The sequence below is a fragment of the Bos grunniens genome, chromosome 22 (assembly GCF_055505025.1).
Source record: "Bos grunniens cultivar Pamir isolate PY7600 chromosome 22, Bosgru_T2T1.0, whole genome shotgun sequence".
NCBI lineage: Eukaryota > Metazoa > Chordata > Mammalia > Artiodactyla > Bovidae > Bos > Bos grunniens.
In genome coordinates this window covers 53,180,822-53,204,855 of record NC_141186.1, presented here as the reverse complement: position 1 = coordinate 53,204,855, position 24,034 = coordinate 53,180,822, and the positions used below count along the sequence as shown (strand labels likewise).

General features: G+C 58.2%; 1 protein-coding gene across 50 annotated transcripts; it reads right to left on the bottom strand.

Moving 5' to 3' along the window:
• Positions 1 to 1,515: 1,515 nt before the first annotated feature.
• On the bottom strand, positions 1,516 to 23,718 carry ALS2CL (ALS2 C-terminal like). 50 transcript variants are annotated; one of them, XR_015151755.1, is made up of 28 exons: positions 23,643 to 23,718; positions 21,429 to 21,716; positions 19,123 to 19,274; positions 18,208 to 18,406; positions 17,813 to 17,878; positions 17,192 to 17,357; positions 16,560 to 16,691; positions 15,742 to 15,861; positions 14,809 to 14,867; positions 14,600 to 14,666; positions 13,957 to 14,153; positions 12,885 to 12,950; positions 12,355 to 12,453; positions 12,105 to 12,266; positions 11,073 to 11,184; positions 9,702 to 9,779; positions 8,702 to 8,832; positions 7,687 to 7,778; positions 7,370 to 7,543; positions 7,121 to 7,217; positions 6,835 to 6,992; positions 6,215 to 6,283; positions 5,105 to 5,278; positions 3,880 to 3,922; positions 3,044 to 3,105; positions 2,789 to 2,938; positions 2,400 to 2,496; positions 1,516 to 1,984 (listed from the first exon to the last, which is right to left on the bottom strand). XR_015151755.1 is itself a non-coding variant. In XM_086368362.1 (27 exons), the coding sequence occupies exons 2-27, from the start codon at positions 21,440 to 21,442 to the stop codon at positions 1,951 to 1,953; spliced, it is 2,913 nt and encodes a 970-aa protein (XP_086224488.1). In that variant the 5' UTR covers positions 21,443 to 21,716; positions 23,643 to 23,718; the 3' UTR covers positions 1,516 to 1,950. The 50 variants fall into 50 exon arrangements, 20 of the variants coding, with proteins under 20 accessions (XP_086224488.1, XP_086224487.1, XP_086224490.1 ...); XR_015151749.1 differs by lacking the exon at positions 7,687 to 7,778 and adding an exon at positions 5,921 to 6,043; XR_015151745.1 differs by lacking the exon at positions 7,687 to 7,778 and adding an exon at positions 5,921 to 6,043 and having other exon boundaries at positions 2,772 to 2,938; positions 3,880 to 4,381; positions 6,917 to 6,992.
• Between the last annotated feature and the right edge of the window lie 316 nt (positions 23,719 to 24,034).

Below are 24,034 nucleotides of genomic sequence, written 5' to 3'. Positions count from 1 at the left end.
CAGTGTGGCCCTTTGGAGACTGTCAGAACCCCATCAGTGGGAAGCATCTCCCCTGGCCTCTCTCCTCTCCAGCCCTGGAGAGTCTTGATTGAGACAGACTGTGAAGAATTCTACCACTTCCTAGCGATTGTTGCTGAAAGCAGAATCCTCATTCTGGAGAGGAGATGGGGACCAGAAAGACGGGGGCAGAGGCTGCTTTTCACATCAACTGGATCACTCGAGGTGCTAGAGTCCCTGGTTTCCAACCAGACTCAGAGTGGACACCAGTACTCTTACCGCAGCCAAAGGGCTCCAGCAGCGGCTGGGAGACACTATCACTGAGGGTGGACACGCCTGCCCACAGGCCATCTCCATCAACCTCCCCAGGGGACTTACACGGCAGGTGGTCACCTGGCTCCAGGCGTCTTGTCTGTAAATGAAGCACTGACCTTAGCCACCAATCTGCTGTCTAATCTGAAGGCCCCTTCTGGCTCTGCAGTTGTGCAGAAAGGGTCTGACAGCAGAGCTGCCCCGGGAATCTCCCGAAGCCCTGTCAGGAGGCCCCAATTCAGTAGGTGTGGGCGAGGCCCAGCCAGAGGATGGGTGAAAGGGCCCTGGTGAATCTGAACTGTGATGAGTGGGCACCGATGCTGACAAAGCCAGGGAGTGTGAGGGGAGTGAGGCTGCAGCATCGCACCACCTCAGGGCTGCCCTCAGGCAAGGCTGCTGTCACTCGTTAAAGGACAAGAACCAGCTGACAACTGCTGGAGAGCTACCACAGTCCTGGGGGAGGGGCGTGCCCACGGCATCCTGGGGATCCCTATTCTTCACCAGTTCAATCCTCTTCCAGGGACCTCTGTGAGGACACCACGGGCATGTCTGGCAAAAACCAGAGCCCAAAACCGTTCTCCATTCCAGCTGTTCATGTGATGGAACCAGTCAGGGAAGCTCAGCTTTGCCCCTTCTTCTGGAGGCACCTGCGGCCCTCTGCTCAATGCTCCCTAGTATCTCTGAGGGTCCTTGGATTGGCCCCCTGAATCCTTGGGCACAGTTCCCCCGGAACCCTTGGGCCCCTCCTGTCCTTCCTGCGTGCAGGTCCAGAGGCCAATTCCCTTGGCACCTGCTGACAGTGAGGCAAGCAAGTTGAGTTTCTTTCCCCTCTCCCTCCAGCCTGCTCCAGCATGGCCACTGTATGTGGACTGCAGTTCAGAGACCCCCAAGCCCACTCCCTCAATGTCATACCCAATGAGGGGAGGGCCTCACCAGAGGCCACCTAGCAGGGTGGAGCTGGAACAGTTCCTACCCTGAGGCCTAGAGAGGCCCGCACCACCCTGGGGCAGAGCTGGGAAAGAAGCAGGTCAACAGAAGATGACTCATGGGAAAAAAAAAACCCAATAAAGGAAGCGGTCACTAGCAGTTTGGAGCCTCTGACCAGGACAGGAGAAATGGAATGACACCCCCCACAATACAGGAACTTCACTTACAGCCCAACAGACCAAAGTCAGACTTACGGAAGAATGCCAGAAGTCAGCAAGATGGATGGAAGGCTCTTTACAGATCCCCTAGTCCACCATTTTACAGATGGCAACACTGAGGCCCAGAGCGGCTCAGGCACGTGAAGGCAAGGCTCAGGCAAGGAGAAGTCAGGGTCTCTTTGCCTCAGCGTCGAGGAGGTCATCCAAGACTGGCTGGAGAGTGGTGGGGGACAGACCACCAGCTCCAGGGCCACACCCGTCACCCTCACCCCAGTCAGGACTCCAGCAGCATCTCCCTGGAGAAACTGGACCTCATCTCCTCAAAAAGCCAGAGTCACCTCCAGGGCCCATCCTGCCTTCTGCCCCCTGGGCCAGGCCGGGCCAGGCCCGGGCCGCAGGCATTCCACAGCGGCCCTCTCAGCGCTGCGGTGTGTCCAGGAGAAGCCGAGCTACCATGGCTCCCTGGAGCTCCAGCGGCTGGGCAGGCGATGTAGCCTCATGTCCTCCTTCTGGATGTGCTCGTAGCAGGACTGGCAGGAGAGAGGCGAGGCTGGAGCCAGCTGGCCTGCCAGCCCCCAGCCGCGTGCAGAGGCTTTAGGGCCTAACACGGGTGCACCCGCTCCCAGGTCTGGACCACTGTGTCTCCAATCAGCCCTCAGCCACAGTCTGCAAGGAAAGGGGTCCTTCCCTCTCCTCCTGTGTTCAGGGACGCCGCCTGGAACACACTCAGCCCTGGGAGCCGAGGGCCGGGATGTGCTCTGCCCACTTTCCCCCACTCAGCCCCTTTTAACGAGGGCTAGAGCAGGGGCTCTGTGAGGACCCCTCCCACGGAGACACACACTAGCTGTGAATTTGAGCGCATCCCCGTGATGGTGTCTGGGGCAAAAGGGGTCTGCCCCAGAGGCCAGGGCATTCCTGCCTTGGCCAACAGCTTCCATCCCTCACCTCCAGGGCCGTGAGCAGGAAGTCATACAGGCCTCCTGTGTGGAGAGGGTCCATCATGTCACGGATCAGGTGGATCTCGGCTCCCAGGTGCTGGATTCTGGAGCACCGCCGCAGCCACCACAAGAGGGAGAAGGGGACCCATCAGGACAGGCGCCCAGCAGCTGGGAAGGAGCCCTGGTCTGGGTGGCTAGACACCTGGGCTGTGGTCCCCGCTGTGAGTGGTACCCATGGGACCCTGGGTGGGCCTTTCTGGGCCTCAGCTTCCCCATCTGTCCCAAGAAAGGCTTTGCCCATAGACGGTAGTGTTCAAAGGCTTTGCAGTATGTCTTGGTTGGGGGCAGGCAGGGTGGGAAGGGAGGCTCCTGGGCCCACCCCCAGCTGGGGCTCACTGGGCACGAGACACCACGTAGATGAGCAGCGGCAGCAGGTCGTCCATGGGCAGCTTGTGCTCCCGGCCCAGCACCCGCGACACGGTGGCCTCGATTTCCCCGTATGTCCGCTCCAGCACCTCCAGCTTCTCCCGGGGGTCCACCGTGGTGCTGCAGCAGGGTAACTGGCTCCAGATCAAGGCCCTCGGGTTCAATCCCAAACGGGGTCCCCACACTCCTGCCTCCCACGCCCCTCTCCCCAGGCTGCGGACTCACATCATCTTCTGCAGGCACTCCGTGGCCGACAGGAAGCACTTGTCTCTGACCAGGGAGTATCTCTGTGTGGTCGGGGGAGGGGGTTAGATGAGGCCTCCCCTTCCCAGGGCTGGGGCTGGTCCCCAGGCTCCTCACCACCCACCCCTTCCTCATCACTGGCTTCAGCACCAGAGGGCTGAGCGACCCAGGGCAAGTCGCAGCTCCACTGTAAGCGTCAGTTTACTTGACTGTAAAGTGGGGTAAACAGTCTCCAGGAGGTGGGAGGATCAAGGTGGATAGAGGAGAACCGTAACAGCCAATGGTCACTGGGTGCTGCCCAGTTCTAAGTGCCTTGGTCAACAGCTGCTGAATCCCAGGGCTTGTTGAAACACAAATTCCAAGTTCCCTCCCTGAGTTTCTGACTCAGTACGTTTGGTGTGGGTCCAAGAATTGGCCTTTCTAACTAGTTCCCAGCAACGCTGATGCTGCCAATCCAGCAAGCACACTGAACACCAGTGCCTCCTCTGTTCTGGCCTGCCCCCTCCTCCCGCAACAATCGCATGAGGCAGTACTAGTACTGCAGCAGTAGGTACTTCCACAGATGGGGAAACTGAGGGACAGAGATCAAATATTCCGCCCACAGCCATACAGCCAGTAAAAGGGGTGGAGCCTTGGCTTGAGGCTGGTCACTGTGGCTGCACATTCACCCACATGGAAAACCAGAACAGTGCAGAAAGCCTGCCGTCTTCTCCCTCACCCACCTCTGCGGCCTGAGACCGTGACTACGAGGGTAACCCGGGGCCCAGCTGAGGCTCAGGCCTCCCTCTCCTGGGCAGGTAACCAGCTCACCCTCTCACCTGATTGGTCGTCAGTGTGAGGTCCTTGAGGGGCCACAAGTGCCTGAAATAAGACGGGAGATGGGAGGCTTTGCCCTCTGAGTCAGAGGGCAAATTCCCTGCATCCCCGTGTCCCCCAGGAGGGCTGAGCACGGGAAAGAGGCTGGGGATGCACAATGCCATCTGGGAGGACTTGTGTGGAGCCCAGGCTATAGAAGGCCAGGAGGGATTCCCTGAGAGGGCAGCCCTCCATGCAGCCCCAAAACACAGTGAGCAGAGAGAGGGACGGTGCTGCAGGCCAGGGGACCCTTCTGCACAAAGTCCTGGGGGTCCATCCAGAGAGCTCAGCTGTGGAGACTGCTCCAGGGGCTCGGTGAGCTGGCACAGGCTGGCGAGAAGTAGGGATGCCATTCAAGGGAAGTAGAGCCAATGAAGCAGGGAGGCCAGCATGGAGGAGGTGGCACTGAGGCGGCAGAGGAAAACCCTTGGGAAGCTGTGGACAACCAGGTCTCTGGGCTGATGACTGGTCAGATGCAGGAAACATTCACCACAACAGAAAGGGGAACAAGGGTTTTGGGGGAAGGGGGGATAGGAAGCACCATTACCTTGAGAAAAGGGGGACCAGGTTTGGGAGGCAGGAGTGCATTCATACCCTCAACACTCAGATCGAAAGGGCATGGAGGATAAAGGATGTTCTGATTACTGAGGGTAGAAGGGAGGCCCTGACCTGCTTCCAGAACAGTCCTCAGTTTCCCCCTTGAGGATCATCTCTCTCCCACTCTCAGTCCAAGAGCTGGGAGCAGGTGATATTACCCCAGCCCCAGCAGTAGATACTGAGGTCAGCCTGGCCAATCTAGGCCACAGCCAGCATTCAGGGGCACATTCAAGAACCTAGCCATGCCAGGGAGGAACTTTAGAGGCTCTGCTAGAGCTGTTGAGAAGGAGACTCCAACTCCTTGTGGGGACTGAGCTGAGAGAGTATAAACCTCAAGTGACTGGTTCTGTTTGTCACCACACGGGGAAACCAGAGACACACCAATAGAGAGAGGGGTCGCTTCCTTTTTCATGCAGCTGAACACCTAGATCCAGCCATACCTGAATCTAGCTGTCCTGGCCACACCCTAGAACTTCATGGGTACATAAGCCAATTAACCTCTTCCCTTTTTCTCTGAAGACTACTGGAGTTGAGTTTGCATCCTCTGCTACGTAAGAACTCTGGCCAAGGTGGCATGGTGGGGAGGCTTACTTCTGCACGTCCAGGAACTCAAGCAGCCTGGTGTCAGGGAAGAGGCTCAGGTGGGTGATGCCCTGGCTGTAGAGGCTGTCCTCTCTCTCATGAAGCAGCAGGTAGAGGGTGAAGAGCTCCGAGTAGAAGCTGGGCAGCACGAGAGGGAGCACCAAGCTGTGCACCCGCAGGTCCCTGAGTGAGAGCCACCAGGACAGCTCAGGGTCAGCAGGGCGCATGTGGGGGTCTACCTGGGCTGCCCCCAAGAGCCCACAGAAATCTGCATTCCACCTCAGCATGCCTGCCTGCAGCCTCCCCCATCCCTGAGAAAACCCTTCCCAGCCCCGTTCTCAGTCATCTCACAATCAACTGCCATCTGTGACCACCTCATGCTCTCATTCAGCTTTGAGAACCAACATGGCAAGTGAGGTTGGGTTTTGATCCGCACTTGACTGAAAGCAAAACCCAGCCCTGACAGACGAGCGACCTGCAGCAAAGCTGTCAGCAGTCACTCCGGGCTAGTCCAGTTCGGCCTCCTAGCTTTCTGTGCTTGCCAGGACTCAGGGGGAAGTTCTCCCTAGGTCAGTAGACCCTAAGGTCTAACCCTGTTTCCCATGCCTCCTGCAATGCAGTAACAGAAATCCCCCTCCCCCTCTGATCAGGAGCCCTGGGCCTGGGATCTGAAGGCAAGTTGTGAGGTTTGGTCTCGGGGGCACTGGGCCAAGAGATTTAATGACCCACTTAATTCCTGCTCTGTGTGACCTCAGGCTCAGCCTCTGCCGGGCTGTTTCCCCATCTGTGTACAGGAAGAAGGAGGTGCCTGAGGGAGCAGCTCACCCTCCAGGCACCTAAGAGATGAAGCTGGGATAATATGTTCAGAACAAAGGTGCATTTGATGCATTGTGACAGTGTCCCTTTCCAGGCTGCTCAAGGAACAGAGATCACAGGTCTTTATGATTCCTGAATGGTCAATATAAACAGAGTGTGGTCAACAGCATGAATCCCCAACATTTCCTCAGAAACACCTCTCTTCCCTGAGGGAAGTCCCAGGAGCAAGGTACAAGGATCCCCTGGACCTGAGCCTGGCTGCACCAGTGGAGAAGACCCCATAGACTTCCTGGGGGCAGTCACCTTGTCTCTGCATCTTCGTCCTCCTCTGGGGCCTGGCCCTTGCGCTGTAAGGCAACCTGCAGCAGGCCCCTGTGAACCAAAGAGAGGGGCGGTGTGGCTGCCATCTCCCACAGAACGCGTCCCCAAGGCCAGGCAGGTGGGTTCCGCTCCCAGAACCATGAAGCATGAGGCCAGCAGAGCCCAGCTGCCAAACCTCAGCAGTGAGGGGGATGGGAGTACAGGAGGTCCACGTGAGTGTCCTGGAACCCGGACAGAACGAACTACAGCATTGAAGGTTTCAGTTTATAATGTTTGATGGGGTCACAGCTCAGCCAGGACAGGACAGGAGATGGGGTGTGAGTCCAGGTCAGGATCAGCCTGCAGTGGGGTTAGAGCCAGCCCAGAGCCTGGCTGGGGCTTGGACTCTGGCAGCAATCAGGCCTTGTTATCACCTCCCCACTGTCTCACCCATATGCTCACCAGCGGCACACTAAACAACCCATCCTCTGTTTCTCTCAATCCAGACCCAAGGCGGAGGCACCATTCCTACCCAGCGCAGAGGCAGAGCTGAGGCTAGAAAGGGCAGAGCCCCCCGCCCTGGGGACAGGGCAGTGGTTGTCCCCAAGTGCCACCGAGCTCACCTGTAGGCAGCCCAGAGCTCCTGGGCGTGCTGCTTCACCTCCTCCTGCGCCAGCCCCTGTAGGTGCTTGTTGGCCCCGATACCTGCGTATGTGGCCTGGAAGGTCAGCATCAGAGTCCGGAGCAGCTTCCCCAGGGGATGCAGAGAGTTGCTCAGAGCCTGGGCAGGGGCGATGGCCACAAAGAGATGCTCAGCACCAGGGCAAGACCCTGCTTCTCAGACAGGAGCACCACGGCCTCTCAGCAAGGCCTGTCCCCTGCAGTCAGCACCCTCCCCTGCGGCCTCACCTTCCTGAGGCACTGCTGCAGGGCCTCGGGCTCCCGGTGCTGCAGCAGCTCCTCCAGGAGGTCCTCCATCCTGCCCGCCTGGTCCTCGGGGCAGGTCCTGGGGCACCACACACAACGTCTCACCCATGCCTGGGCCCGCCCCCTCCAGAAAGCCTTCTTCCCCCTCCCCCACCCACCCAGAGCCCACTGCCCCCAGCCCTGGGTCTGGACACCCCGTGGGCACACACACCCCACATGCCTGGGCCTCACCTCTCACAGCACAGGTACTCCTGCGACTTGCGCAGCTCCCTTGAGCTCTGCACGTGGAAGCCCAGCAGGGCCTCCCGCAGGTCCCCAGGGCAGCCGGCACGAACAAAGTCCCGGAAGGCGCCATAGACACCCTGCCAGCGGCTCTCCACGGGGAAGACGCCCTGACCCAGCTGCCTGCGATGGAGGTGGTGGGAAATGTGGACAGGGAGGGAGCCGTGTAGGACCCTGTCCAGCCCTTGGAAAGGTGGGGATATCCAGCCTGGCCAGAGTTAGAGCCCGGTGGGGTGGATGGACTGGGGTATGCAGAGGGGTCTGACCTCCAAGACTCCAGGAGGAGAAACGGGAGGCAGAGAAGGGTCAGAGAGAATCTACTCCACGGTAGAGAAAAGAGACAGGGGCACACAGAGCCCTGGAAAGGAAACAGAAAGATCTGGAGAGCTGGAGGCCAAGTCCAGAGACTGGGGTCTTGGCCTGAGAGGCGAGGGCCCAAAGCCCAGGGTTCCCCGACTCTCCCTCCTCCCACACCTGGTTCCTTCCTGAGCTTGATCCTGTCTCGGTCGCTAGGCCCAGGGGTCTGGCTGTGTGCGTGTCTGGTGAGCACTGCCCTCCCCTGTCACACTGACAGATATCCCTACACCTGCACCTAACCCGGGCTCATGCCCCTAGGGTTTGCCATCCACTTCTAGCTCCTGCTGTCAGAGAAAAAGAAACATGCTGGGATGACGTGTCAGGTAAATCAACTTCTGAAATGCTGGCTGGCACCATTAGAACCACCAACCACATCTCAACAGACAATACAAGAGTCACCACTTGAACACCTATTTTCCCAAGGAAGAACTCTGTCCCCAGAAGGAAGAAGTCTATCCACTTCTCAAATACCCCATGATAAGGAGTGTGAATCCACTTCCAAGTTTCCCTTTTCACCCTGGCTGCCAGGGAATTCAGAGTCAGGCTAATGCTCAATTATACTGCCTATCTGCACCTCCTTTTCTTTTAAGCTCAACTCATACTTTAGTTGTCTATTTTATTCTCATTTGCTTAACTATCTTGTACTTTCCTAGAAAAAAAAAAACAGAGTCTAAGCAAAGGCTACACACAGCATTTTTCTTCAGTTCTGTGGCATGTGGAGTTATCACCACATGGCCCTTGATTCCCAGAGTCTCTGATAAGGGTTGTGTGACCTGAGCTTTCTGAACTCTCCAAAGAGCTAAGAGGAGGTACAGAAAAGCCCTTCTAATGAGACCTGAGTCTTTGGGGTAGAAACACGGGCACCCACAAGCACAACCCCCAGAAAGGCTCCAGAATGCACAGGCCAGGTGGTCAGGCTCTCACCTCTTGCAGGTACTGCTTGGATCTGGAGGGAGGGCAGCTGTGTCCAGCACACCCTGGGTATGCAGTCCTCTCCCTGACACGCTGCCAAAAGAGCCCTCCAGGGTGAAGCCATTGGGGAAGGTGACCTTGCCCTGGAAGCCGGGAGAGGAATGCAGGGATGTCTGTCCATTTGTCTGTTCAGCTGCCCTTCCACCCAATCATGACAGGCCTCATGCCCATCATCCTGGGCCACAAAGGCTGGAAACGGACGGGCGGCCTTCCCGCCATCCATTCAATCTGCCCCACCCCAAGGGGCTCCTTCACCCCTGCAGGAGCTCTGACTGAGAGCTGTGCCCACCACCAAGGGACTTGTCTCTGAGGTAGAAGATGGCAAGGGAATCAGAGTAGGGACTCAGAGGTCAGAGTAGGGGGACCACCACAGAGGCTGGGAGCGGGGAATAAGTCCAGAAGTAGGCAGTGGCCTTAGGGAGGGCGTGAGGTATTACTGGCCCCAAGAAGGGGCAATTCCTTGCTGCATGGGACTGTCCCATTCATGAACGGCATTCTTGGTCTCTATCCATTAGATGCCACCATACCCTCCAGTCATTACAAAGAGAAAACAGCCCCTATGTGTCCAAAGGCTCCAGGAGGGATATAACTGCCTACTCCTGGGTCAGCTCGGGCAGAAGCTTCCTGAAGGACAATGCCTTCAGGGGACCCCACTCAAGGCACTGATGGTACTAGTAGAGGTCCCTAACTCTGGAGCCAGCGGGAGAAACAAGAGACCACCAGACCCTCTGCACCTAAGGCAAGCCTGCCTATGCCCTCTTGACTCATACCCAATCAAACTGCACCTTCGTGGCAGAGAAAGGTCACTGCACATGCCCCCTAGATATAGTGGAGATGGGAGAGGCCCCCCCTACCTTCTCCACCCACCCTCAGTCCTGGGTCTAAGCAGGGAGATTATAGATTCTGGCCAAGGTCACAGCGCAGAGTGGAGAAGGGTCTCAGTGGCTCTCACCTTCCCCACGAGGGTCAGGTCCCTGGTAAAAGTGCCCTCGTATAAGGAATCATCATCAGAGAGAAGGATCCCTGGGCCCTAGAGAAGGAGTGGGGAGGGTAGGAGCAGTGGGTTAGGAAGGGCCAGAAGGCTGGGGGTAGGGAGAGGAGAAGGGTCCTGAGCCCTGGCACACCTCCTAGGACTGTGCCCAGGTGGGATGCCAGCCCTTGGACTGCACAAACCCCATGCACCTCGATCCTGGGTTACTCTGACTGATACCCTCAGACCTGGCTTCTCCCCTCCAGCAGCCTCTCTCAGGAAGTTTTCTGGGGGACCCTTCCTTCCCACCTACAGCTCAGGAAGTGCTGGGCTTTTCCTGAACCATCTCTACTTTCCTGTCACTGATGCCAGGGGCAGCGGAGTTCATCAGGCTCCCTTGCGGCTCTGGTTGCCAGGAAGCTTCAGAGCCAAATGGGATACAATTTGTGTTCTTATTTTTAAATCTATTTTATGTGCCTATTCTTATCTTTTCTTCCTCCTTCAACTCCTTCCAGAACAAAGTGTAGCTAAACAAACAAGCCACAATATCAATAACAGCCATCAGGCCGAGCCATACTATATGCCAACCACCTGGCAGGGTGTGGGTGAGACAGAAGGTGGGGGTTGATATGCCCATGCTCAGGATACCTGGGCTTGAGACTCATTTCTGTCACTCAACAGAATGTGACACTAGGCAGGTTCTCTGACCTCTCTGAGCCTCACATTAGTCACTCATACACTAGGGACGACGACACGAACCCCAGGGCTACTGGGAGGATCCCACGAGACCACGCTGGGAGGCCTAGCCCAGAGCTAGGCACCAGGGTTTCCCTGGTGGCTCAGCTGGTAAGGAATCTGCCTGCAATGCAGCAGGAGACCTGGGTTCGATCCCTGGGTCAGGAAGATCCCCTGGAGAAGGGAATGGCAACCCACTCCAGTATTCTTGCCTGGAGAATTCCAGACAAGACAGAGGAGTCTGGCGGGCTAGAGTCCGTGGGGTCACAAAAGAGTCAGACGTGACTGAGTGACTAACACTCCCATTTTCTTTTTTTCAGGCACCCAGTTAGTGGTCTATCAATGTGGGCAGAGGAGGCTGCTGGCATTCTCATTACCATTCACTTCATTACTGCTGTTCCAGTGAGTCATTATAATAGGTAGGTAACCTGAGCTGCTGAAGGGAAAACTGAGGCTGGGAGGGGCAGGGCTCAGCCAAGGCCAGGGTAGGCAGGTGGCAGAACTGGATTCTGGCCCAGGGTTGGGCTCGCTCTAGCACATCAGAACCCTGATTCCTGCCCCATCCACCCCTGACCAGCTTCAGTTCAGCTCAGGACACATGTGGGTCACCGTACTCACCACCATCTTGTCTGCCTGGAAGGTGCCCTGGTAGCAGACACCCGCCTGGGTGACCATGACCCCTGGGCCATAGCGCTGGTCAGCCTGCCACATGCCAATATAGCGCTCACCCCTGGGGGGTGGGGGGGAGAGAAGATGGCCGGAGTTGGATCAGAATTGTTCCCACGTACCTTCTGTGTGCTCTGCTGGCATGGGACCAGGGTGGGGGGGCAAGGGGCAGATAAGGAGCCAGGACATGAATTCACTCAAGTCAGACATGGGGAGGTGAGATTAGGACTGACAAGAGGAACAGAGGGTGGAGGAGAAAGGAAGCCTGCCTGGGGGAGGGCATCCTGGCAGGCTTCTTGGGAGAGGTGGCAGGAAGGACAGATGGAGTGAGATTGCCACTGTGACACATGCAAAGCCATGGCGGTATCAGTACATGTCAGATATGTGGGGACGTTCAGTGGTCTAGAGGGCTTCCCTGGTGGCTCCACTGGTAAAGAATCCGCCTGCTAATGCTTGATCCCAGGGTTGGGAAGATCCCCTGGAGAAGGGAACGGCTACCCATTCCAGTATTCTGGCCTGTCCATGGGGTCGCAGAGTCAGACACGACTGAGCGACTTTTACTTCACTTCACTTCAGTGGTCTAGAAGGCTGGGGGGTACACAGGTGTCATGGCACGGATGAGTTCAGAGGAGCAGGAAAGGCCTCGGGTGCCAGGCCAAGGACACTGGGCTTTGTCTCAGCCCAGAGAACCTGGAAGGGCTGTGACCCTTTGAGGGGACAAGATCTTGGGGGCACAAACTCCTCTCTGACAGAGCGAAGGGCTGGAGTTGGGCGGGGGGGTGCATCTGCAGTCAAGGTCAGGGTCCCTCAACCTGAGCCTCAGCAGCAACTGAGGGCGTGGAGTGGAAGTGAGGGGCTTCAGAAAGACTCTGGGAGACAGACAGAATGGACCCACTGATGACAGGGAACCCACGCCTAGAGGCATTTGGTCTGTGAGGGTCCTCTCTCTCCTCAATCCTGCTGGGGGCACTGCAGAGTGCTCACCTGTCGCTGTCCTCCTCGACACCGTAGCCACTCCGCTGGCCCCTCTCCCAGTGGCCTGTGTACCGCAGGGGCCGAGGGGCCTGTGGGGCACTCTCAAGGACCCCGAATCCATGGCGCAGGCCCTCCTGGAAGTAGCCCTTGTACACCTCGCTGGTGCTGTACCTGAGGAGGGTCACCAATGGCTGGCCCTGCCTCCCAGAGAACGTGCCCAGCCCACAAGGCTACCCCTCGTCAGATGAGGGTCACTTACTCACAGATGCCATAGCCGCACATGCTGCCTTCCCGCCAGTGGCACTTGTAACAGTCAAACTTATCCTCGGAGGCCTGGGGCACCAGGCGGATGCCAAAGCTGCCAGTGTGGGTGGGCAAGGAGGGCGGTCAGCCCTGGGGCCACGGCCCTGCCCCAGACACCTGTCACACCCCCTCCATGCCCAGGAGTGTCCCTGCTTCCGAGGTGCCTTCGCAGACAACGAGGAGAATCTTATAGGCGATCAGGTCCCTCTTCTTCCTAAGGGCCCCTCAGGATACCCCACCTCCACCCCACCCCCATGACTCTGAGATTCATGGCCCTAGCCATGGCCCTTCTGGCCCTAGCCCACTCCCTCCATGACCTGCCCTCTCCTCAGAGCCTAGTTTCCCCTTTAGGACAATGAGTGGAGCTAGACCAGAAGGCCTCCAAGTCTCTGCTGGAGGTTTGGGAATTTAGGGTGGGGCCAGGCCGGTGACAGTGATGGGGGTGGGAACCCCCACCACGCAGCCCCATGTCAGCCCCAGCCTTACCCGTGCTCCAGGCCCTGGCAGAAATCCCCCACGTGATTCTGCCCATCTGGCCACTTCAGGGTTCCCCTGGAACACAGTCGAGGTCCACAGTCACAGGTCCATGGGTGTCAGGCCCACCAGACCATCCTTCAGCATACACAAGTCCCCCAGCCGGCCTCCACCATACACTCTCTCAGAGGCCTCGATTGCCCTTGGACTGGACTCTCTGCTCCCACTGGGCCTCTTCCCTAAGCTCTACGACCCTGTATGGGCTCTCAGCCCTTCCCTACTCCTGGCACAGCTGCCCCTTTAGCCTCACGGAGGGCACTCTACACGCAGCAGGGAAAGTTCTACCAGGTTGCCTTGTTCCCTTGACCAACAGGAATCTCAGAGATAACCTTCAAGTTCAAGCCAAGCACTAGGAGTCAGTGGGGTTTCTACCATCCTCATCTCCTCTTCTGACACAGCATTGCTTTTTCTGTGTTTTTGTTCACAGGCTTCCTGAAGCCCTTTCTGGAAGTAGGCAGGGTATCAGAAATGAGTGGAATGCTTGCCAGCAAAACCTTAGCAAGTCCCTTCTGCTTTCTGGGCCTTAGTTTTGCCAGCTGTGGCACAAATTAGGGCCACATTCTTCAAAAGCCTATCTGCCTGTAGAGTCGTATAGATCTGCAGTTGAGGCCAGGCTCCCCCTAGAACCTACCCTGAGGCCTGGAGAAAGACAAGGTTTCTGCATCTACAAAGGGCATGCTAACACTCCCTCAGGCCATTCTTATAAGGGCCACCAGAAAATGCTACACAGACACTAGTTATTCTTTCACCCGCCTTGAGAACAGAACAGTAACTGTGGGCCCTGCAGGCCGGCCTCCTGATGCCTGTCCCGGGCTCCCCAGCCTCACCGACATCAAGACTATTTGGCACAAACCTATTATGGGCCAGTGCTGTTCAGGAGGACTTAAAAATTGACAGAATTGACCAGAGAGGGTAACAGCCTCTGGTTCATGCCCTGAGGCAATAAGGTCCATCCGGTCCTATGTGCTCCCCAGACTCCCAGGAGGACCCCTGCCTTGCTTGGCCCAGAGCCTCGGTCACTCACTTGCCATGGGGCCTGCCCCAGTACCACTCGCCCTCGTAGGTGGCCTGGCAGAAGCGGCCCTCTGCACGGAAGGTGTATGCTCCACAGCGGCAGGTGGGGGGTTCAGAAGGCTCCAGGCCCGCTCCCAGCACCGGGAAGTCCTTCTTCCCACGCAAGGCCTGGCACACAGCCTGGGTAACCTTCCATTGCCAGACCACCTGGGGGAGGACAGGGGAAACACAGGACAGGTCACTGCTGCTGGAGGCAGCCCCTTCAGGAAGCCTCCTGGGGTGGCTCCAGGTACCACCCCCCGCCAACACCCCACTCTGTCACCTGGGGGAAGCTCCAACAGTTCCACACTGCTCCCTAGGGCCTCATCCAGATCTGAGATACTGACTTGCAGTTTGGGGCCTTCCCAGAGCGGCCAAACAAAACCATCAAGCAGGCCTCAACACTGGCTTCACAGAGAAAAATACCTGCTCTCTATGGCAGTCTTATGCCTGCGTCCAGGCAGACGCCTGATTCACTCTGGTCATGGCTCCAGAGGCTTGACATTCCCAAGGAGCCTCCAGGGCAGTATCCTCATGCCCTCCCCTTACCCTCCTGTCGCCTTCCCTTCCTCCCCCAATCCTCGTCCCCAAGTTCACAGTCCACCCACACTCACCAGGCCCTGCGGGTCCTTGGAACAAAAGGAGAACTCTTCCTCGGGTGTGAGGAGGTGAAACGTGCACCTAGACAGATGGAGGTGATGAGTCGGCCCCAGTTCCATTCAGAAGGGAGCTGCGGGCGGGTCCAAGTCAGAGCCTGGGGTGGGCAGGTTTCATGGGGTAGAGGGAGGGAAGGCCTGAGGTGTCACTGGAGAGGGGCGCTCACCTGTCCTGCCCAGGTTCTACCCACACCAGCTTCAGATCAAAGGTGTGGGTGTTGTGGCCCTGAAAGAAGATGGGGCATAGGTGGGCAAGGCTCACCTATTCTCCGGTTTGGCCTTGCTCCCGAGCACCAGTTCAGCGCGCCCCTGGGTGCCCCCAGGTTGCTCGGTTCAGCATGCCCAGCGCTGAGTCCCCCACCACCCCTGCCTGTTCCCATCTCCAGGGCAGCCCCTCCACCTCCCTTCCCACCCAAGACCCAGGATCAGTCTCCCACAATCCCCCACGTCCTGCTCCATCAGGGCCACCAGAGTGGTCTTCCGGAAATGCAGCTTGGACCTTGGGAGCCCCTTCTGGAAACCTCCCTGAAGTTCCTACGGCCGAGCCTGACACCTGAGACCACACAGAACAGCCTCAGGTCACGTGCCCCCTCCTTTCTCCACTTGCCACAAACTCTCCTCAGCCTGAACCTTCCCTGTGCTGCTCCTTCTACCTGGAATGTCATCCCTGCTCTGAGAGCCAGACCAAACCTCCCTTCCTCTGGAACATCTTGTGTAGTGACCTCTCCCGCCTAGCAATAGCCACAGGAGGAAGTGGCCCCAGGCCCAGGCCTGAAGGGGAGGAGGAACGTGCCAGACATGGGCAAGGACAAGAGAGGGTCCCGCAGAGACAACAGGACGTGCCCAGATTCAGAGGTGAGAAAGGGCTCGGCGCCTTTTAGTGAGGGTCTTGTCAGTGTACCTGGAGCACAGAGGGGGCAGTCGGGGGTGGAGGAAAACTCAAACTGCATCAAAACCCCCAAACCAGGCTTCAGGAGACATAGGTTTGGATAGGCAAGTAGCACCCTTTCCATGCCTCAGCCCCCTCATCTCCCCCAGCCACTTGTCTCTTTCCTCCTTTTCTCAACCATTCCCAAGACCTCTGGCCAGCCCCAGCCCACCTGCAGCAGGACGAGGGCATCATCAAAGAGCAGCACGCGCTCTGCCCGCAGTGGGGTGACTGTCACAGGGACGTCCTGGCTGTCTTGCAAGAGTCGGCGAGCGGGGGTGCAGAGTACATCCTGGTGAGGCAAGGAGGGAACTGCAGAGCTCAGGGACCCCCATTCTTGACACTGCACCAGTCACCCCACTGCCTGCCTCTGCCCCAGGCACGTCCACCCACACTCTGAGCGTCTCCTGGAGGCCCCCAGGTCAGTGACGGGCACTGGGGCTCTGAGCTGGTGGTGCTTCATTCCTGGCTACTCCCAGCAAGACGTCACAACTTCTCTTGAAGCCCTGCTTTGTCCTCCTCCACCCCATCTCAGGCCATGGCCACGACCAAGCCCCCATCAACTCTCACCCAGGCTTCTACAATCCCTGCCTCTCTCTGGCAATTCTTATCCCCTTCATTTGTCCTCCTAATTCTCCGCTCTGGGCCCCAAGCCTGTCATGCCTCATCAGAGCACAGGGGATTTTCCCCCTGTAGGGGCAGTGTAGGCAGTGGCTCGAGGGTGCAATCATTCAGTGACATCCCAGGAGAGAGGGTCGGTTCTGTGACCGCTCTTCCAGAGCCAGCAGCTCACATCCCAGCCCAGGAGGTACTCAACAAATGCGTGAAGATGGCTGGACAGAGAAGTGTCACAGACACTTGCTTTAGCCACTGCCCCATTTGGGTGGGGAAACTGAAGCATGGAGAATGCAGCAGGCAGCTCGAGCCACGCAGGGGGCCCCCACTGGATGGGAGGGTCTTCTCAGAGCGCCCTTCAGGCGTGGAACTCACCCTCAGCCGGCTACTCAGAGTGGGCCAGAGGGCCTGCGTGGCCGTGGCCTGGTCCAGCTCCTGCCTCATGAAGGACTGCAAGTCCCCAAAGAGGCTGGCGGCGTGTATCACCAGCTTCCGGGTGGGGTGACACTGTGGGGGGACAGAGCCACCGGGGCGGGGGCTCGTCAGAACCTTCCCCCAATCTGGGATGACTGCCCCAGCCCGGCCCTGGCCCAGCTGGTCAGGAGTTTGTTCTTTTCTCCCTGCTGGCTCTTCCTCTGAGGAGAGGTCAGCAGAAGGATGCCTCCGGGGGATTCAGGACCATCTGATGATGCCCCACCTGGGCCTGGGCCATGTGTCCTCACACCCAGCACACGAGTCTACATCTGCTCTCTGGGTCTCCGCTGGCTCCGCCAGGGAAGGCCCATGTAACTCAGATGCCCCAGGGCAAGGACATGGTCCTTCAAACCCCCAGAACAAGATGATGTCCCCAAGGCAGGCCAGATCCTTTTCAAACAAGGGGTTCCTGACATAAGGGGTTCCCTGAGCCAGAGGCCCATTTCTCCCGTCCGTCAGCTTCCTCACAGAGGCAGGTCTGGTAAGCATCGATACCGCCCTGGCCCCCTGCCCCCCGCACCCCTGCTACCTACCTCCCCAACGGTGTCCCCGAGGCTCAGCAGGAGGAGCACATACTGCTGCACGTGATGGGCGAGTGGCTGGCGGAGGGCCTGGAGCAGGGCCGTGCCCACCGAGCCCTCGGAGCTCAGGCCAGACAGGACTTGCCGCAGCGCCTTCCGCTGGCCCCGCCAGTACTCACTGAGTGGAGGGAGGGCCAGCGCCCCGTCACTCTCCCCTCCTCTGTTCCCGCACCCACCACCATTGCCTCCTTGCCCTGGCTAATCCCTCAGATCCCAGGACCAATCCCAGACCCCAAAGCTCTCTCCCATGAGAACAGTGGCTGAGGTTTGGGAGGAGCATCTCAGAGACTGAAGGGATCACTGATTACAGCAGCCCTCCCTGAGTAGGAATCAGGAATGCTCCCCTGCCCCAGGGTCACTCCTGCTAGTTGGTGTCTCTGGCTTCTGCTCACAGCCTCCCGAGGCTTCCCTGCCCCTCTTCAGGGGTGTGGATCAGCGTGGGGTTGCCAGAGCCAGGAGCGCTCAGGATGAATCCCGGGCTGTGACACTCACTGCTCTGGGGTCGTGGCTTCCCCACGTCCTCTCTCCCAGACACGCCCCTCTCAGAGGCCCACCGCGGTGCCCTGTGCTCACCTTCTCCTCTTCACTGCCTTCTGAAAGGCTTGCACTGCCACGCAGCATGTGTAGGACTCGATGTACCTGTAGGTAGCACCAGGGATACCCTGCAGGCCCCACCCTCAGGTCCAGACTCAAGGGCCTGCCCTTCTGGGGTTCCTAGATCCTACCCGCTGAGTGGCTACAGCCCTGAGGGCCTGGCTCTGGGCACTGCTGATCTTGAGTCCTCACTGACTCAACCGGACAATTCTAACTCAGTCTTTCTTCCCTGGGAGGTCACCAGGCTCAGATCTGGGGTGTCTGAGCCTGCCCCCAGGCTAACACCCAACCCCAGGGCCAAGTGCAAATCTTTGCCAAAGCCCTGAGCCAGGTGAGTCCCAGCGCCAGCCCCCAGCCCACCGGGGCTATCTTACTCCAGGTGGACCTGCAGGACACGGTCTGCGCTCTGCAGCAGCAGCAGGGACTCCAGGCCGACAGCTTCGGGGCGGCGCAGCCTCTCCCGAAGCGAGTGCAGGCTTTCCTCTGTCACGTCCCACAGCTGCTGGGAGCTGCTGTGCAGCTGCTGCAGGAGCTGCAGGCACTCTCGGCCCCAGGGGTCTGAGGCCTCTGGACCTGGGGCAGGAGCACAAGCACCCCGTGAGGGGGAACAGGGCCGCTCCACCGTCCAGGGAGCACACACAGGCCCTGGCTGGTCACCCGAGGGGCAGTAGCCCCACGAGCCCTGGAGGTCCTTGGGACAGGACTGGAAGCCCACGTGCCCCCTGGAGCTCAGCAAGGGACGGGCAGGCTGCAGTAGTGGGTGGCACCCTTTTGGATTAAACAGGGGCACATTTCCACCTCCTCATTACATAGGGGCAGCACTGATGACCTACGGCCACTGAGTACACACATTCCCCGAGTTTCAGAACTTCCTCAGGTCCAGAATGTGCAGTGATCCCCTGCCATTTACAGACACGCCGACAGAGCTCCTGAGATGAAGGCACCTGCCTAAGGTCACTTCACAGACTGGGCATCCTGCCTTCCAGTCACGCCCTGGGTGACAGCAAGATGAGAATTTGGGCAGAGAATCCAGACCTGTGCCCTGGGAGAGATGGAATTTTGTCTCCATGCACAGCAGACCTAGGTTAGAATGGGGTTCAGAGCCTAGCTCCCCGGGGTCCCTTTGAGAAGGAAGCAGCCAACAGTTGGGCGTGAGAACCCTGGACTCATCGAAAGCCATCCACTTCAAATGCCACCGCTCCCATCTGCAGTTAGGGTTAGGGTTAGGGTTAGAAGATCCAACCAGGGAGGACTCCTGTCCCTAGGAGGATGGTTCCTGTGGCCCCCACCTTTTTCACTGGAGAGCCTCAACTCACCAGCCTCAAGAAGGGGCTGGAAGACAAGGCTGTTGATGCGGGCAAGGGTGGCTGAGAAAACCTCCTCCAGCCTCAGCAGGGCCGCCTCCTCTGGGCTGCACATGGCCAGGGTGCCAGACTCAGGCCTGTGGACAGAGCACAGATTAGAGCAGCTGTGGGAGCATGGTCAGTGCTCATCTCAGGCCAGATGCCCAAAAGCAAGGCCCAAGACCACCCCACCTCAGAACTGAGCAGGGAGCCCAGGTCACCCCAAAGGGGAGTTCTAAACAGACCAGTGACTCCTATTTATGCTCTACTTGGACCCAGTTGAGGGGAGCCTGAAGGAGTAGTAGAGAGGGCTCAGAATTGCCTAAAGAAACATCTATTTTTACCCAAAAGGCAGATGTTCCTTAAGCCCTCTGGCTTGTTCATTCCCCTGCTCAAACACCCACCATGGCTCCCAAGGGCTCAGAGTAACATCTAGTAGTGATTTGACCTAACCCCCTCTCCACAGAGTCTCTGGAAACAAGGATATTGTCAGAAGGGCACAGCCTTTTTCTCAAGGTCATGACTCAGGACCCCCTGTCTTGCCTTATTAACAAGAAGAGGTCTGGGGGAAGTAGGGGACTGCCTGCTGGAGCATGAAGGATGAACAGGAAATAAAAGAGGCAGAGAGGACAAGGCATGCAGGTGAGGGAACCAAGAGCGCAAAGGCTCGATAGCATGAAGACCCAGGCTTGGCAGGGGGCCCACCAAGAGCTGCCTAAGTGGCTGACAGAGGAGCCGTGGAGGGGCTCAGAGTCGGGGACTGGTGATATTCAAAGTCAGACTTGGGGACACGGACTTGGTGACAGCTGCAGACGAGAAGATGCCAAGCAGTGAGAGGGTGAGATCAGTGTGGGCAGGAGCCAGCCCCTCCATGCTCCCCACCTGGCTGACCCTGCAGGACAGGTCCTACTCCACATGTGGGGGCTTTGGGGATGAGCAGGTCTTTGTACCTCCTGCTCTGGAGAGAGGGACCCACCAAGAAGGCAGGATCACCTGAGAAAGGAGCCTCCTGACTGGAGAGAGAGGAAGCAAAGGGCCTAGGTTCAAACCCACCGCCATAGCCAGGCTGCAGCCTCCAATCAGACACAGCCCTCTCCTACCAGACCTAGTAAACGAGGTCATCTGCCCAGATTTCATGACTATACATCTTAGGATTGAAAATTAAATACTCTTTTAACCCCAGACTCTCAGACTCAGCCTCTCTCCAACTCTGACATGCTGAGTTGGTTGACCCGGGTGGAACTAGAGACATAATTTGAGGCAATGCGGGCAGACCCAAAAGACCAAATGGGAAGGGGTCTCATCATCTCCCTCCTCCCAGCCCTAAAGACACTGAAGGGTATTCCAGGCCCCTGGAAGAGCCTATGATTCCCAGGGAATTGGCTCTGGGGCAACAAAGTGAGACAAGTGTCTCAGAACTCTGGCCATGGGCCCAGGCATTCCTGCCCCACCTTTCCTGCTGCTGTTGTTTCAGGAGGGTGAGGCCTTGGGAGGGAGAGGCAGGAAGGAGAAATGACTGGACACCCAGCTGCAGCCTTCTTCTCTTTCTGCTGGCCCTGCAGCAGCCCCAGGCTGCTTTGGAGGACTAGGGGAAGGTTGCTCTAAATCAACTCAGACAGACCAAGCGACCCCAGCCTAGGAGTCAGAGGTGCAGCAAGTATCACCTGGGCCCATCTGACTCTCACCCACATCTCCAGAAACTGGTGGAACGGAAAGATCCTTTGGAAGGTGACCTTTCCAACCTTAGCTGGCAGTCTGTCAGGGTCAGAGCTGACAGGTGAGGACACTGGCTAAAAGTGAAGGGGGGAAGGTGTGGTTAAAATAGCAGGTACAGACTAGAGACCAGATCAGGGTGAGCTGGGGACCTGCAGCACATAACTCACTGTTGGGAGGCCTTGAACATCAGATCCCAGATACTATTTGGGGCCCACCCCAGCCAATGCCACATTCGAGATGCTCTTCTCCCCCTCAGGTTTCCTCCCCTTGCCACATGGGGCTGGCAGTTGCTACCCCAACCCTGGATGCGTGGCTCACACCTCAGCAGTTCCCACAGGCCCCTTCTGACCTCTGCCCAGTCTTGGCCATTTCCCAGCTTATCCAGAGCCTTGCTCATCTCTGGGACTCAATCACCTTCTCTATGAAATGGAGAAGACTAAACTATAGCTTTTTACTCTGACTAAATCACAGCTTTTTTAGTCTACCCTAGAAAGGATAACAGAGAAGGCAATGGCACCCCACTCCAGTACTCTTGCCTGGAAAATCCCATGGATGGAGGAGCCTGGTAGGCTGCAGTCCATGGCGTCACTGAGAGTCAGATACGACTGAGCGACTTCACTTTCACTTTTCACTTCCATGCACTGGAGAAGGAAATGGCAACCCACTCCAGTGTTCTTGCCTGGAGAATCCTAGGGACGGGGGAGCCTGGTGGGCTGCCATCCATGGGGTCGCACAGAATCGGACATGACTGAAGCGACTTAGCAGCAGCAGCAGCAGAAAGGATAAAGGAGCTTCCCTGGTGGCTCAGACAGTAAAGAATCTGCCTGCAATGCAGGAGACCCAGGTTCAGTCCCTTGGTTGGGAAGATCCCCTGGAGAAGGGAATGGCAACCCACTCCAGTATTCTTCCCTGGAGAATTCCATGGACAGAGGAGCCTGGCGGGCTATAGTCCACGGAGTTGCAAACAGTCACCAACCGAGTGACCAACCCTTTCAGAAAGGATAAACTGATGGAGGGGAGCTCTTCTGGGGACCTGTTTCTCACCTTCCCTTACCTTTCAGTGCAGCCTGGGGCCCCTGGAGCTGAGTCTTACAGACCCAGACTGGCAACACTATTCTGGGACCCTTCCAGGTCTGTGGCCCCAGAAGGATCTTCTACCTTTGAGACACACTGCCCAAAGAAAAGGCCAGAGGCTAAGCATTGCTGGTGAGGTGGTGGGTGGGGAGAAAACTGCATTTGAGGCTAAAAACATCTGGTCTGGTAGTCCTGAGAGCCTCTGCTCCCAGGCTAGGAAGCTCCCAGGCTTCATCCCAAGGGCAATGAAATGTGAGGGCAGGACCCAGGCCAGGCATGAGTGTGCCTGAGTGTGTATGAGGAAGGAGAAAGAGGTGCTGAACCTAACACCACAGGGACCCAGCAGGAGTCTCCTCCCTCAAACAGCAGTCCCATCACCAAGCCACAGCTCGATGGTTAAGGGCATGGCCTTCTTACCCTCTCACTCCATCCAGTTCTAAGGTTCCTTAGGAGCCTGCACAGGAGGTACATATGGGGAAGCTGAGGCCCAGGAAGGAACGGAAGGGCCCAAAGACACTAACTATAGAGCACATACATGGCTCAGACCCAGGCCTCCAGCTCCCAGTCCCATGAAGCTCACTTGAGCTAGGCGGTTCAGAAAGGCTGGGTGACTCACCTCAGGGCACACAGCAAATACCTAGGCTCCCCAGGCAGCTTTCACGGTCACCATGGGGCAAGGTGAGGACAGACTGGCTAGCCTTGGCATGCCCAGGTGAGTCAGCTGCCGGTCCTTGCAGCTATCTAACCAGCAGCCAGACCTGCTAGCTCACTCTGGCTCGCTTGCTTGCTCGCTCTCTCTCGCTCTCTCTCTCTCTCTCTCTCTCTCGCTCTCTCTCTCTCTCTCTCTCTCTCTCGCATTCTTGGCCTCTCTCCACGCTGGGTCCCTTTCTCCCCTGCCTTCTCCAAGGCCTGGCCCCTCAGGCCCCTTGGCCACACCCTGTCTATGATTTCCTGGTCAGCAAGGAAGTGCTGCCTGCTGCGGAGGCTTTTTCCTGGGCTGCCTTGGAAGCCCCTTGATTATCCAGCAAGCTGGGGCGGTAGACAGAGAGAGGAGGGAGGAGCTGCCCTAGGGAGGGGGCGCTGAGCTGTCACAGCTGACAGGTTCCAGTCCCCACCTGGGCCTCTCCCCCAAACCCTTTCTCTGGGCCTCAGTGGCTCCAGGCACCTTGTCCTAGACCCCACCCCCCATTTTTTCACAGCCTTCCTTCCTCTCCCTGGGCAGGCACACGCAGTCACTGGAACTTCCCAAACATGGGATCTTGTTCCAGTCACCAGGCGTTTGCCCATGCCATTCTCCCTGTGGCAACACTAGACTGCGTCACCTCCTGGCACCAAGTTCCTCAAGCTGGGTGCTGCCCACGAGGTCGCCCAACAGCCCAGGCCAAGCCCCTGGGCACTGCCCTCTTGTCAGGCACGGGACCAGAGAGGCTGTCCCATGGTGACAGGGTGACCAAGGGGCAGGGAGGACGAAGCTGAACCCCGCTGGGAGGGAGGGGCCTTCGGACAAACTCTGACGGGCCCCGAGCGAGCGTGAGTGCCGCTGAGGACTGAGCAGTAGTGGAGGGGCGGCGCGCGGCGGCCCGAGGGGGCGCGGAGACGAAAGTCTCACCTGGAGCGAGGAGAGGGGACAGTAAAAGGGCTCTGCCCCAGACGCGCGACCTCCACCCCGCCCTTACCTGTGAGGCGCGGGAACCCACGCGGGGGAGCGCGCTGCGGTTGCTTGCTCGCGGACGCCCGCCCCTCGCCGACCCCGCCCCCTCTCCGGCCCCGCCCCCACTCCTTCCCGGCCCCGCTCCCGAAGGCAACTCCGCCTCCCCTGCCTCCGCCCGGCCTCTGGATGTTGCTCGTGGTCCAGGACAGGGATCTGCAGGGAGGAGGCGGGAAGTGGCGTCAGTCTGCCCCGCGCATGAGGCCTCTCCTGAGGTCTCAGTTTGGCGTCCTCTAGGGTCTGGGACGCAGTCGGGGTGGGAGAAGGAGGAGAGAAGGTGGGAACTTGATTGCCCGCCCCAGCCAACACACACGCACACACACACGCACACACACGCGCGCACACACACACACACACACA